This window comes from Vicugna pacos, chromosome 17, assembly GCF_048564905.1.
Source record: "Vicugna pacos chromosome 17, VicPac4, whole genome shotgun sequence".
Classification (NCBI taxonomy): Eukaryota; Metazoa; Chordata; class Mammalia; order Artiodactyla; family Camelidae; genus Vicugna; species Vicugna pacos.
In genome coordinates, this window is record NC_133003.1 from 34166540 (window position 1) to 34181658 (window position 15119).

Below are 15119 nucleotides of genomic sequence, written 5' to 3' on the forward strand. Positions count from 1 at the left end.
AAACTTTCAATATTTATTTTTAGGTTGACAGTTTGGAACTTAGCACAAATTTTTTAATCAAGAAAATGCTAAATGTGGTGGTGAAATTCTAAGACTGGCCTACAGATGCCCAGTTAATTCATAGTGTGCCATGAAGTCTAGAATTTTTGAGAAGTCCTATAGTTTACAGTAGGCGCTCTGATGTTTGTGGAATTCATGTGTCTCCCCACCACGTACAACACAGTTCCTATGGGAAGTGCATGGTGAGTATTCCCATCCGGGATACCTGGACTACATCCCTCCACTGCAGTCTTGGGTGACAAGACATCCCACTAATTCCGATGACGTGTGGTCTATCTTCCTTTAATTTCTGAGGTTATTACTCAGCTTGGGGCTGGCTTCCTGTTATTCTATCTTCATTACACAAAGTTGTTAAAAAACATGGGCTGGAGACTCAAATCCAGGTTCAGATCCCTTCCCGCCCCCTCACTAGCTGTGTGCCTTATTTTCCTCATCTGATAGAAGAGGGTGATGACAGTAATTCCATGTTCCTGGATAAAAGTATATGAAAGGTTTAGCACAGACCCTGACATACAGTAGAGGCACTCAATTCACACTTACTGCAGCTATGGTCCTTGCTACTATTTTTTTTTTAAATTGTTTTAATGGAGGTATCAGGATTGGTACCAGGATTGAAGTCAGCACCTTGTGCATGCTAAGCATGTGCTCCACCAACTGAGCTATACCACCCCCTCACCTTGCGACTACTTCTACTTTGTAATTATTACTGTGGGAACTTGTATAAGTTATCTAAACTCTCTGCAAAATGAGGAAGTTGCAGTATGGTTTTAACAGGTTCGATTCTAGCCCTAGAGCTTAATTTTGGCAGCTAAGGCATAAGATGAGTAAGAAAACGGAACCAGATCCAGCGAACGACAACATGAATCTTGTTCATGCTTTAGGACGACGTCACCCACAACATCTGTTTGATCAAGCGTTGCTCCAGATTCTGAGGGAACAGTAACCTGTGCTTAAATAAGGGTGAGAAATATGGGTGAAACAGAGAGAAAGGTTTTCGTGTGACTGCGTTTTATTTTTCCTGTGGACTCTTCAGGGCCCTCAACTGCGCCGGTGAGCCTTGTGGCTCTCTAAGGTGGGGGAGCAGGTGGTGTGTTTCAAGCTTGGCGGGAGGCAGTTCAGCATCATGGTCATGAGGTCAGATTCTACAGTCAGACTGACGGGCTTTGCGACCCAAACTGCCTGAGTGAGATAACAGAAAGATCTAAGAAAATGGGCACAAAGGTTATGTGGGAAGTAAGTGTTTGGGCTCGTGCCTGGCACATAAAAGCTGCTCAAAAAATGATGAGCATATTTTTTTCTTGGTGGCATGGATTTATTACTGTTAGCACAGTGTTAAGAGCATATTATTAGTTGCAGTTAACTAGTGCAACCAAAGTGATGAATCTAAGTGCGCCCCCGGTGTCAGTACAAAGGACTAAGAGACTACAACCTGTTTGCCAGAAGTTCCATAAACATGTGTATTTGTTCTTTAAAAAAAGAAAAAAAGAAAAACTTCCTATTGTTCATTGTAATTAATTTTATGGAGAGACTCTGGGAAATCAGAAGATTGTGCGGGCCATGGGGAAATCATAAACAGGATACCAAAAAGAACGTTTCCTTGTAATTAAAGTGATTGTAATTACTGAATTGTGCAGAGGCTCGCCTTCAGGTTCTTGGGTGCTTTTGGTAGCCAGAGTTTTCTAGGCAGATCAGATTCTATTCTCAAACAATTTTAATATTTCTGCCATTTTCAAGACTTGATGAGGTATAACGATCACTCAATACACATCTAAGTAGAACTCCTATTAATTTTCTCCTATCATTCCTTTGCTATTTTTTGAATATTTGTAAGCAAATCTGATTTGGATTGAAGCTTAACTTGAAGTGTTTCAAAAATGAACACTAAGTATGCAAATGTCTATTCGAGCCCACTGAATTTTCCTCCTTTGGTTGTCTTTCTTAATCTATGAACAACCACCATTTCTTGATCAGACAATGTGCCAAGGATTGTGCTAGGTGATTATCACGTGGACTATTTCATTTCATCCTCACGACCCAATGACAGGCCCAATTATTACCCCCATTTTAGAGATGGAGACACTGAGGTTTAGAAGAAGTAGGCAACATGTCCAAGGACATTCAGAGAGTAAGTGGAGGTGCTAGGAATTAAACCCAGAGCCTGCCTGACGGTTAACTTTCAGTTTTACTCCATTTACAAGGAAATTATGTGTTAGTTTCAAGGAAATCATAGCTAATTGGTACATTCCCTTCAAATAAGTAAGCAGTTTTATCTTCCTGTACATATACCACCAACTTCACTAAGCAGTATCACAAATTAATTAAGATACAAAACACCCTGGTTTTGACTTAGAGATTACATGGGCCACGTTCCGAGCACTAAAATAATTTTTAGTATACCCTGGATTTCCAGGATGCTTTTTAATATCTATAAAGCCATATTTATTTTAATGAACTTTTAAGTCTTCATTGAGAATTAAACCAAGACAGTATGCGCTAAAATTCTCTCCAGCTTTTAAAATACAGAGATGAAGCCTATTATCACAAATCTGTATCTCTATCCCAAAGCAAACTTTGTCCCCTATAATAGGAAAACAATAATAAAAGAAAGGCCTGATATAAGAATGCACTCCAGCAGCAGTTCTAGAAAGGGATGTCAACGTATCTGACTTTTCAAACTCCAAGATAGATGGACAGATTGGCTCTTTTTGCAATAAATTCCAGAGTGCCCTCTACCCTCTATTAAAACAGTTGTTACACCTGCTTTAGCTCTCCCAGAGGAATGAAAATGGGTATTACTGCTCTTTCCTTAGCAATTGTGCATCAAGAGAAGCATGTCCCAGCTCTCCAGGCACTGCCACGGTGCCGTGCTACATCAGGGCACTAACTTCTGACAAGAGCATCTATCTTGGATTTCAACTTATCTCCGTGACAAGTGATTACAATTCTAACCTTGCTCCCATGTTAATATCCTCAGCCTCTCTTACGGAATCCAGATTACAAGGCCAAGCAAATCGACAAAGGAGACAATCACTCCTTTCATACATATTTTAACACATAAACACATATTTAATAAATGCTCTGAAGGGAGCGTCTGAAAATCTGAATCCCATAAAGATTTGAAGAGTTTTGAGAGACTTTTTAAATATGGATGATTGAAACCCTGTTCTTTCTGCCAGAGTATACGCTAGCTATCATATCCACAGAGCCTTCTATTAAGATAATTAAACTCTTTTATGCCCTTGCCAAGGAAATAGCAGTATCTGTGTTCCAAGCCCTACCTCCTATATGAGCAAATACTTTGTTTTATTTTTTAATGGAGGGGGTGATTAGGTTCATTTATTTATTTTTAACAGAGGTACTGGGGATTGAACCCAGGACCTCGTGCATGCCAAGCACACACTCTACCACTGACAAGCAAATACTTTAAAACAGAGAGATGTGAACTACAAATTTAAGACCATATTTCAATAATACATCTTTAAGCTCATAAATATTTCCAGTACCTTGAACCTCATTCAGACTTACGATTCCAAGTTAGCCTGGCTTAGTCAGGCTCTGCCCTGTCTGACTAGAATCTCACTCCCACCCCAGACTTTAGAGGGTATTTCTATACAAGTGGAAGGAAGTATGTGTGGTTTGACCAGTCGAATTTCAATATTCAGTATGTTGAGCCACTGTCTGGGCCTTTCTGTGTTGCCACTACTTCCTGTCCCTCACCCATATCCCAGAGGAGAATAGGATCTGCCCCTACTTCGTCTCCCAACCTCATCCCCAAGGTAGTAAAAGCAGAGATGGTCAGGACTGCCCTGATCTAGGCCTGTCTGGGAATTCTGAAGGTAGGCTTTCTAACAACACAATAATGCCAAACCAAGGGGTCATGTTTCAAAGCTTTTGAAAGAGGAGGGCTGGTAGAGCAAGAAAGGTAAGACAGAAATAGCAGAAGGAGAGTGAGGGAAACTGGAGACTGAGAGAAGTGAAGATGGAGAATGAAGTGATACGACAAGAAAAAAAATTAGGCAGCATGAGCTAGATAAAGCAGTGATTTGGACTGGGTTCCAAGCACTGCACAACCCAGAATGCATCTTTCTGAAGTGCCTCCTTGGGTTTCTGAGAACAGTACCCCAGACTAGATAGATTTCAAAGAGCCCCAAAGCCACTCTGATGGAGAATTTCAGTCTCCCCATGAGGATCATGCAGTAAAATGTCTCTCGGCTATTTGACTGATTAAATACTAGAGTGAGAGATCTGAAGGAGACCAGAGGTCCCTACCATGGAGAGAACACCTGCCTTGTACCTTTCAGTCTATCACGTCAAACACACTTTTTCATGGAGAGGTAGTGGATCCAGCACAATTTCCTCTTCATCAAAATGTTAACGGTCAGTCTCTGTCTCCTAAGTTTTTGCAAAACCCTCCTGGATTGCTGCGACATCTCTCTAGAGAACTAACATGTCTGCCTTCACTCTAATTTCCAAGTTGGCAATTTTGGGCCCCAGTTGAAAGATGAGAATCATAAATCCACCATCTGCCAGACTTGATGCCCTTTACCTGGACTTTTCAATTGATAAAGAGTTTTATTATCATGGCAATGAATTCCTGAAATATCTTGGGATAAAAATCACATCCTCAGCAGCAAACCAATCCTTAACTATGCTCTATCAACTTTAATGTTTACTTTCATCTAACATATTTCAAGTACTGAAGCTTAAAAAATGTCTTTTTATTGACAATTGTTATTGCATAGTCTAGCCCGCTTTATATTTTTGCATGTTCAGATTTTCCAAAACATATTTTCGATTGCACAACATTAAATTAAGTCAACAAATATATGCACAGTTGTATAAGTTACTTCTGCGTATTTATGTCTTTCCTGACTGTGAACCCTTTTTCTAAGCCCTTCTCTCAAGGAGTTCTTTCTTCCCTTCCTTCCTTTTTGGAAATTCTCATTCTCACATTAAGACTGACTTAACATAGACCCAGCAAGTCAATTCCTGTGTCCAATTCTTTTGAATTAGTTTTTTGAAATCTCTCCACAGCATGTGGATGAATGTATCTAAATTTATATATTACGTTAGGCTCTCTCAACCATTTGTCAATGAATTTTTCTGGCTTCCTTCATCTTTTCCATTAGGAACCTATGTTCGATCATCTTGTGATCACTTTTCTAAATTGTAATAGCTTCCCAGAGTGGTGAATTGGTAGAGTGGACTCCAGACCAGATGGTAAATTACTAACCATGCCTCTGAGGCAGGCTGAAATAGACCATCATTCAAGAAGCTATTTTTTCCTCCCACATTTGGTATGGGGTATTTTTGGCACAGAGAAACTTCTCTGTTCTTGGAATGAACAATTTTTAAACATTTTTTGTTTGGTTTTGGATTGACTTTTTCTGGAAGGCACAGTCTATATCACTCAAATTTTAAACTAATAAAGCTCATTTTCTAACAATTAGTAACTGTTCATCTGTGAATTAATTTCAGATAACATCTTTGATTATCTTATTTTACAGATCAATGGCATAGAATTTTTATCACACTATCTCCACAAACCACATTTTCCTCTTGAGAAAAACACACTAGTTTTTAAAATATGTATTTTATTTTATAACCTACATAGGAAGAATGAAAAAAAAAAAGACCCTGAAACATTCTTGGACAAGTATCACTTTCTTCCCAAGGGCAAAGTCTGCCTACAAGGAAGACAATATTTAGGACTTAATCCTCTGAAGGATCTATACTTAGTGACATTAGTATATTAACTTCATTTTTAATTAATATGAGTAATGAATATGATATATTTTGTTAGGTAACTTTTTAATTTGAGGGGTAGGGGGAGCTAGCCTGTGTACTAAAGGATGTGTACTGGCCTCTACTCACTACATGCCATTAGCACCCACTCCAGACAATGTCAAATGTCCCTTGGAGGGCAGAATTGCCACTGGTATATAAGAACCAAATATCTGAATTTAATCAAACAAACAAACAAGAACATGCTTATTTTAAAGTAGATACAAATCTATCAAAAATACTGAGTTTTTTTTCTTTCTTTATCCACATGTAAAACATTAGGGACAAACTAAGCAGACTCAAATCCTAAGACTCTCTCATTAAGTAAAACACTTGAATATATCTACTTATTCTGAAAACAAAACAAAACAAGCAAAAAAACAAAAACTACCATAGCATTGGTTCTGTATTGTCATTATATAAGTTTTGTGCTGTCATATTATATACACTTAAATTTTAGTAATTGTTTTTAAAACATCATTAATAATTTTCAGGTATCAGGGAAGCTTCACCACCTGTATTCAAACTAGTCTGTCATTTGAAAGACAAGGGCACCAAAACCAAAATAAACTGGGGAAAATTTAAGACTCTCTGCAGCAAGACAGGGTCCCAGGGCTAGAGGATTAAGTCAAGAGGGCGAGGTAAGGTTTAGTAACAGTGGCTCACGTTTGTTTGATGGGCATGTTCAGTTAGGGATGGATAAGGCTGCCTCTAAGTCAACACTATTCACTATTCATGAAACTAATGCCATAAAGAGAGAGAGACAGAGAGAGAGACAATAGGTATACTTTACCATCCCCGGGAATGATGCGAAGGGTAACTGTGTTTCCTGCTTCCTTGATTAGGTTGACAATGTCCGAATGGGACTTGTTGGTGATGGAACAGCCATTTACCGCCAAGATCCGGTCTCCTACTTTCAGCTTGCCACATCGGTCAGCAGGGCTCCCCTCAATAATCCGACCTATTTTGTGAGGCATAGCCACACATGCATTGCCTGCTTTGATATTGAGTTTTAATTTTTTTTAAGTTACGTGGGAATAGAGTGAAGGGAGGAGAAAAAGGGTTGAAAAGGGAAAGAGAAGGTTAAGTGTTAATTAATTAAAGCATTAAGCAAATGTTATTTAAGGAGAACTCTGTGCCGAGGGTCAAAACATTGGCAAAGTTCAGGGCGCCTCTGTAAGAAGTTACTGCCCTGAAATGATAGCTCATCACTCCTGTCCTTTTCTGATTCAAACCATGGGGAAAACCCCAGCTTCCCTCCTTACATTAATGGCCAATTTGGGGATCTTTGGCAACTTCAAAGATTCTCAAAAGCCCCGAAATAACTTGCTGTGGGCTTATTTTGAGACTGCGAATGTGAAACCCAGAGCTGGGAGGGAGGTTTTTTTATCCATCCTGCGCTCACATCACTTCATTTTTTTGCCAGCTGTTGCTTAAGTTTCTGCCAATGTTTTGTTCTTTCTCCACATTTAGAAAAAATAATCACCGAGTGTCTGGTGAGGCATACGAGTCTGCTAGCACCGAAAATTCAAACGGAAAACACCTGATGGGCAGACTTTCTGAATTTCTAGCCAGAATGATGAAAGCTTTAGAAAAAGGGCATAATTATGAGATGAGCCAAGAAGGCACCCAATGTTGACACCTATTTTTCCTTTAACGACCTCTGCTCCATCAGTCTGTGTCGTGGGCTTTCAGAGAAGGGCCCAAATGGCCCATTAGCTCTGACGTCCTCCTCCTTGGTCACAAAAATCCCCTCAAAGGAGTAAGAAACTGAGGATAGGGATCCAAAGCTAGGTTCAGATCATTCCTCAACCCTCTTCCTTTAAACACTTCCTTTCTCCTGACCAGTTCCTACACAAGCTACGAGAGGGTAAATCAGGAATGCACATTTGAAGGTCGACCGTGCGCTCTAAGACATTTCGTGTCACAACCAAGAGTGTGGATAACTGTAAGAGAGAGGTGGAAAGCTGGCTTGCAGGCCGACATAGGGTTTCCAGATAATCATATACTGTGTTTCAGAGTTTCTTGTGCATATTCACTGGTCGAGAGTTTGTCTTTCTGGGGACTGTAAAGAGAGTAATACAGTCGCGCCACCTTTGGGAAAGGGTAACAAAATTAACATGGGAGATGTTGAAACTAACTTAGCAGGCTCTACCATCATAATTTAGCGCTTAAGGATAAAATGTGTGGGAAAATGAGCTACAATTCCTTTGAATATTTGCCTGAGTCTGTATTACTGGACGTAAGATCAAAGCCAAAGAATTTTTTCAAAAAGGAAGTTAAACAGTCTTTTGGAATGGCAAGAAGCAGGTGCGGGGGGAAGCCTTCCTACTGGATGGAATTCAAGGTCTTGATTAAGTCTAGCCCATCTCCAAGGACAAATCCCATGGGAAAGGTAGCATCTGGCGGGTAGGAGGGAAGCTCTGTATAGCTCAGAATAGAAGTCTCGTGCAAGGTATTAGGGAAAGTTTAATTTGTTCATTGTAAGAGCTGGAGAAAAACAATCAAAGATCAAATTGCAAGTGAAGACATTCAATATTTGTTAAATAAAACATAGCCTCCCGTCTGAAACATCTAGTTCATTCTAGAAAGTGAAACTGAGAAGTCAAAAATCCTGAGAACATCACAGGGTGCAAATTGTACCTCAAAAGAAACTAACTTGAGTTTTCTTTTCCCTTCTCTGCCTTTTTTATTTTTAAATTAAGCAGAAATTAATATTTTAAAATTAACTTAAAAACAAGCCCCCCAAACCCTGCCTTGAGGTCAAGTCACCCACCCACAACATGCTATGATAACGTTATTAATACAGCTCAGAAAAGCACGGTTAGTAATGGGGTGTTTGTTACCGCAGCCACACATGCATAGACCTGGCTTGACTCTGCCTCTAATGAACACACCTTGGGGGAGACGGCTTTAATAGGAAGCAATGTACCAAGGCTAAAGGAGGCAAGTGAAGTTCTACTGGAGCAGGAAGCAAATGGGATGGAGCACTTAGTAGATGTTAGCTGGCAAGTGACCACTGGTCCTCAGGCTCCGTGTGGACAAGTCATTTCAAGACAGAGCTAGAGTAAATTTCAAAGCCTGTCCAGCCCTTCCCTGTCCGCCAGTCATATTCCATGTTAATTAATAAATGTGCTTGGGGAAAATGACAAATGACTTTTAATGAAGAAGATGGACCATTTTGAGAGTTCATTCCATTCTAAAAGGAAACAGATGCATAGATTCCTAGTTCCTGGAATCACCTGGCTTCCTATTTTACCTTGGCTAGTGCACCCAGCAGAGAGTTAACCCCCAGCAGAGGGGGGATAACTATGGTTCCCCATACTCTGCTGAAGCCCCCAACATCTGGATGAGACAGGATAATCACCCTTTCTAGAATTCAAGGGCAGTGAAGACAAATGGCTCTTAACTTGGATTTTAATTACATCCTTAACCAGGCAACAGCAAACATACCATTTAAAAATTAAAACGTAAACATTTCAGATGGGGAGAGAGTAGAGAAAGGACACGGATAAGGTGGAAAGGGCACTTAATGCATATTTTTACTCCCTACACCTCTATTTTTTTTCTCCTAGGCATTTATTTTTTCAACTGTGGGCTTCTAAAAACTCTTATACCTTCTGAGGCTACTGCTATAAATGATCTCCTACTCAGGACCTGGCACAGGGCTTTCTCTGGCAAGAATTTTTCCCGCTCTATACCGCTGAGGAGCAGCTTTGCATGTTTCACCTACGCCTGAGGTGTTCAGCCTGTGAACACACATTCAGAATGCAAGCTGAAGGGTTTAAAAAAACAAAAAATCCCAACCTTCAGGAGGGGAAAAGCTACCGAAATACACTCCATCCCCAGTTAAGACTTGAATTACCTAAAGCGAAAAGCATTTCTGATAATGAGACAGTGGCCGTCCTTCGCGGGCCCTGGGACCCTCCCGGGCATCGCAGGGAAGCAACGCACAGCAAGAAGCGGCCGCACTCACCGAAAGTCGTGCCGGCCTCGGGCCTGCTCACCGACGACACGATGACGAAGCCGAAGCCCTCGTTCTCGCCGCGCCGGATCTCCACGTCGTACGGCTGCACCACGGTGCTCACCACGCCGCTGCCGCCGCCGCCGCCGCTGCCGATGCCGCTGGTGCTGCCGCTGCCCGAGCTCACCGTGTTCAGGGAGTTCTGGCTGCCCTGCGGGGTGCGCTTCTCCTCGGTCAGCGAGGCCGGCTGCGTGCTACTGTGGTGGGACGAGGCCGGCGAGGGCACCTCGTTCTCTGTTTTGGGGGCTGTGCAAGAGATGCTGCTCTCGGTGACCCGCCTTGGCCGGCCACGCGCCCTGCGCCCCCGTCTTCCTCCCCCCACCCAGCCCCCACGCGCAGGTAAGCAAGCGATGCACAGGCGAGACAGCCTCTGGCCGCACGGAACCGAGAGAGGGGAGTTTCAAACCTCTGCTCCCGGTAAGTATTTACCACTCAGGATCTACTGACATCCCCCCCATGGCAAAACACAAACGGACACCAAATTCTGTTCCATTCGCTGCCTACTGTGTATCAACACCTGCATTCAGACTCAAGTTTGCAGCAAGATCGGCCCAGTCTGAAATATTTCCTGGAGCACGAATCAAAACACAACCTCTCCACGTTATGCTAAGTGGAATGAGTCAGACAGAAAGGCAGATACCGTATGATATCACGCACACGTAGAATCTCAAAAATACAACAAACTAGTGAATGTAACAAAAAAAGCAGCAGACACACAGAACAAACTAAGGGTTATCAGCGGGGGAGAGGAGCAATATGGGGGTAGAGGTACAAACTATTAGGTATAAAATAAGCTACAGGGATGTATTGTACAGCATGGGGAATATAACCAATATTTTATTAACTATAAATGGAGTATAACCTTTAAAGATGGCCAATCACTGCACTGTACACCCATAACTTACAGTGTGTTGTACAGCAACTATACTTCCATGAAACAAATAAACAAAAACGACCCATCAACAAGGAAGTGTAGGTGACGCCACCATCTCTGCCTCAGGACACGCCCTTTGCTGCATTCAAACTGTCATGACCCTCAAGTCCCATTTCTGTTCGGCTCTCCAAACAGTTCTGCTTCTGCCTTTTCCGTCAGGGGAGAGACTGTAAGCTGACAGTACCATTAAGATTTTCCAGACTGTGGGATTCCTGGCAGTGCCAGCCAAAGGTATACTTAGCACCTCTTCCCAGCTTCCAGATGTCAATTATCTACTCTGATCACACATCTGGATGCATTAGCCTCCCTCAGAATTCATTTCATCAAATTCCAGTTTTACTCCTTTGTCAAGTGGCAGGGTAGGGCACTCCTAAACAGCCACAGTAGTAGGCGGTATCAACTTACTTAAATTTCATGCCAAAAGCAAAATGCATATTTGGGTTTTGGATAGAACTACTACATTTATTCCCCAAAGTGTCTCCTTTCATAGATTTAGTTTATATTGTAGTAAAATATATGGAACATTATTATTTTAACCATTTTAGGTAAATAGTCCAATGGCATTAAGTACAGAAATACTGTTCCGTTACTCATCACCACCACCCATCTCCAGAACTTCTTCCTCTTCCAGAACTGAAAATCTGTATCTAGTAAATAGCAACTAATCATTTTCCCCTCCCCCAGACCCTGGCAACCACCATTCTGCTTTCTATCAATTTGACTACTCTAGGTACCTCATATAAATGGAAGACTGTAATACTGTCCTTCTGTGAATGGCTTATTTCACTTAGCCTTATGTCTCTTCAAAGATTTAACATGCCTTTGACCCAGAACTAAAAATCCTCAACATTTAACATTGTAAAAATAAATCTGAAACCAACAAATATCACATATACCTCCTATTTTTATTTGGGCCAGTGGAGTCAAAAAGTTTTCATCTCATCTCAAAAGCCATTTCTGACTGCTGTTGGTTGCATGGAATTCAACATTAAGATTCTGACGCCATCGATGAGCTCTAGGGACATAACTGATTAACAGTGTTTCCCGTGGCTGCAGTAGGTAGAACTGTCATGCAGGAAATCTGATATCCTAATTCTGTAATTAATTATATACCACTTAAATGAGCTCTACTAACTTTTTTTTTTAAACAAGGTGCCTGGTGATTTTATCTCATACGTAGTTGTTTCACTAATGTTAAAACTATGAAGAATTCATAGTATTTCATGGCATATTTCTTCAATAATTCAACTGATACAACCCAAGATTTGTCTCTCCTGCATTCTGCATTCTGTCCTGAATAACTGGGTGTGGGGGCTGCTGACACAGCTGGTGAATGAATGGAAAGGGCAGACACTCACACAGTGAACTGTCTCAAAATGGCAGAATCACAGAGAAATCAACTGTGATTTCCAAGAATGGCAAGAAGAGGATGCTGAAATCTGAAGGCAGTGAAAGGAAGGAGGGAACTTCTGAGGGTTTCACAGAGAAGGCTATATTTGAGCTGGGCCTGAAAGGTATGCAGTATTTTGAGAACTCAAGTACTTCGAAGCGTGCAGGAGGAAGGAATCACAGATGACTTAGAACTGGCCAGCTCTACAACTTCCGTATAGAGAAAAATTAAAAAATTAAAATCTCGCTTTAATTCATATGACTGTCAACAACAGAGTAACTTTTTAATGAGCTTATTTTGCAGCACAAACTGAATTTTGACCTTTTAACTTGAAGCTACAAGGCTCCTGACTGTCCTAAATGACCTATTTTGTTGAGAATTCCCATCAAATGAAGAGAGTAACTAAGTTCTAGTGGGAAAGGGGATGGGGGAAGGTAACGTATATTCAACTAGCATTCTTCTACAAGCCTGTGCGGAACAGACACGGATAGCACATTAAAGTACTTTCGAATGACAGTAGTTGTGCAGGGTTCGAGAGAAGCAAACCATCTGGAAATTCTGAGCTTAATCACATTTGCTCAAAGAGATGCTTGAGGAGGCAGACACAGGAAGGGGCCTTTTCTATGAATCCAGTGACAAGGCACTGTCTAAAGGAACGAATGAAAAACATACCCGCAAACACCACTTTACGCCGCACCGTGAGATTGACGTGGCCTTGCTTGGCGGCTTGTTGCATAAGCTGGACCACAAGCTGGTGTGATTTTCCAATTACTGGTGTCCCATCCACACAGATTAATTCATCCCCAGACCTCAGGCGGCCGTCGGTATCAGCAGCACCCAGTGGTACGATGTGACCGATATAAATCTGTTGAGTAATTGGATGATGGATGAAACACTGACCTTTTGATTTACTATTACAGGCGGACCTCAGAGACATTGCGGGTTTGGTTCCAGACAACCACAATAGAGCAAATACCATCACAAAGCGAGTCTTGTGCATGTTTTGGTTTCCCAGGACCTATAAAAGCTATGTTTACACTATACTGTAGTCTACGAAGTGTGCAATAGCATTGTCTTTAAAGAAGTGCACACCTTAATTAAAAAATACTTCATTGTTAAAAATTGCTACGCATCCTCGGACAATGCAGGGTTGCCACAAAACCTCAATTCTCAAAAAAAAAAAAAAAAAAAAGGTATCCTCTGCGAAGCGCAATAAAATGAGGTTTGCCCTGCACCAAGTGATGGCCTGAACATCTGTAAGAGCAATTCAGTTCATTCACTCGTGTCTGCAAGCCATGACACAAACACTTATTGAGCACCCACTGGATACCAGGTGCTGTGCTAGGTGCTACAACGATTCTTAAATGGTGAAAAAAAAATTGTTTTTTTCTTGTTTGGTTCCTTAACATCTACTGATGGTTTGGTGATGACTTTTTCCCTCTTTTTGTAGAAATAAATCATTTTACTCCCTTCAACGTCAAAACAGTTTTTCCCTTTTCTGTCTACCTGAGAACCCTCCTCTGCTAAATATAGTAGTAATACAACTATTCTTTAAAGGCTAGCGTGTGCCTAGCAGTAGGGAATGCACAATAAATACTGTTAAATGAAGGGATAAATCAGGCAAACTCTGGTTTGACATCCCCATTTCTGTAGTCTGTAACAGCTGTATGCAGAACAGATTTTTCTAGTCAGTGCCTTGCTGTTACATTAATCATTCACTCAACTTTGGCTAAAATATTTGTGCTTTGCTTGCCTTCTCACTAGATAGTAATGCTACAACAATCTTTATGTGGCATTAACTGTTGACAAAGAACTTCAACACAAGAGTGGTTAAGAAAAAAAAAAATAAAACAAGAGTGGTTAAGAATATGGACTCTGGAATTACACCCTTTCCAGCCCCTTCATTTACTAACTCTGTGATCCCAGGCAAGTTCATCAACGTTTCTGGGTCTTTATTTGAGGATTTGAAAAGTGCGGGTAAACTCATGGGTTTGATGGATAAAGGAGAAGACTGTATGTTAGAAGCCTCTAGCATAGCATCCGGCACATAGTAAACACTCAATAAATAATAGCTATTAATTGTGATGAAGAAATGAACAATACTTAACTTTAGTTCTCTTTTCCCCTTTCAAATGAATCCTGTGATGTTCTATTCAGCTGATTCTAAAGATGAGCCCTGGTGAGGTTAAATATCTCCTAACCCTTGTTCAGGGTTCTTTCTCTAATTTTGTAAAGTTGGTGGTCCTACTTTCTCGAATCTCTCGTAATACTTGATAAGTGCTCTCTGTACACTAGCTACTCCGTATACAAAGCCAAACTACCTGCTGGCAGGTTGAACAGAACTGGCCAGGAGGATCGGGCCATTGTTCTCTCAGTTGATGTCTATCCCTATATTGCTTTTAGGTTTCCTTTCCTTTGATGGGGAGCTTCAGATGCCACAGCTGCCACTTTCCACAAGCACAAACACCAACTTTCCTTTTCTTCAAGGCAAAAAGAGTTCCACAAAATCCAAAGAATAACCCCCACTGCCTGAGATGAAACAGTCAGGGGTGCACCTAGCTGGACTCAAAATTTTGGCGATCTGTCCCTGCTGCCAATTCGCTTTGAAGTCTTCAAAAATAGCACTGGGGGTGGGAGGCAGGGTGACAGGTAGACAAAAGACTCACAGGTTCCCCTGGTTCATTTCCACCGAGAATCCTAAATCCAAATCCAGTCTCTTTTCTCCAGAGGAAGATGTCCTGTTCTTGGTAATCTGGAACTGCAGAGGGGAGAGGAAGAGAGAGATTATTCCTCTGATAAAAGGAATCCGAGTCCTGAGGTGGACACAGTTACAGGACCAGCACCGATGGTGCTTGTGCAGACGAAAGCTTTCCAACACAGATGATCTGGACAGGTGAAGTAACAGAGGACACTGGGCGAAAGGAAAC

The 15119-nt window shown here is 41.4% G+C and overlaps 1 protein-coding gene across 17 annotated transcripts in view; it reads right to left on the minus strand.

The window, feature by feature from the left end:
• The window catches only part of MAGI1 (membrane associated guanylate kinase, WW and PDZ domain containing 1), a 574222-nt gene that overhangs the window by 11356 nt on the left and 547747 nt on the right, over nt 1–15119 (minus strand). For 10 of the 17 annotated variants that reach the window (XM_015236773.3, XM_015236759.3, XM_015236783.3 and 7 more), the window contains 4 exons: nt 14859–14950; nt 12865–13057; nt 9821–10114; nt 6638–6841 (listed from right to left, as the gene is read on the minus strand). In XM_015236773.3, coding sequence (XP_015092259.2) covers nt 6638–6841; nt 9821–10114; nt 12865–13057; nt 14859–14950 — 783 coding nt within the window. The remainder of the gene's footprint in view (nt 1–6637; nt 6842–9820; nt 10115–12864; nt 13058–14858; nt 14951–15119) is intronic. The other 7 variants (XM_015236779.3, XM_006196468.4, XM_072941630.1 and 4 more) reach the window with 2 other exon arrangements.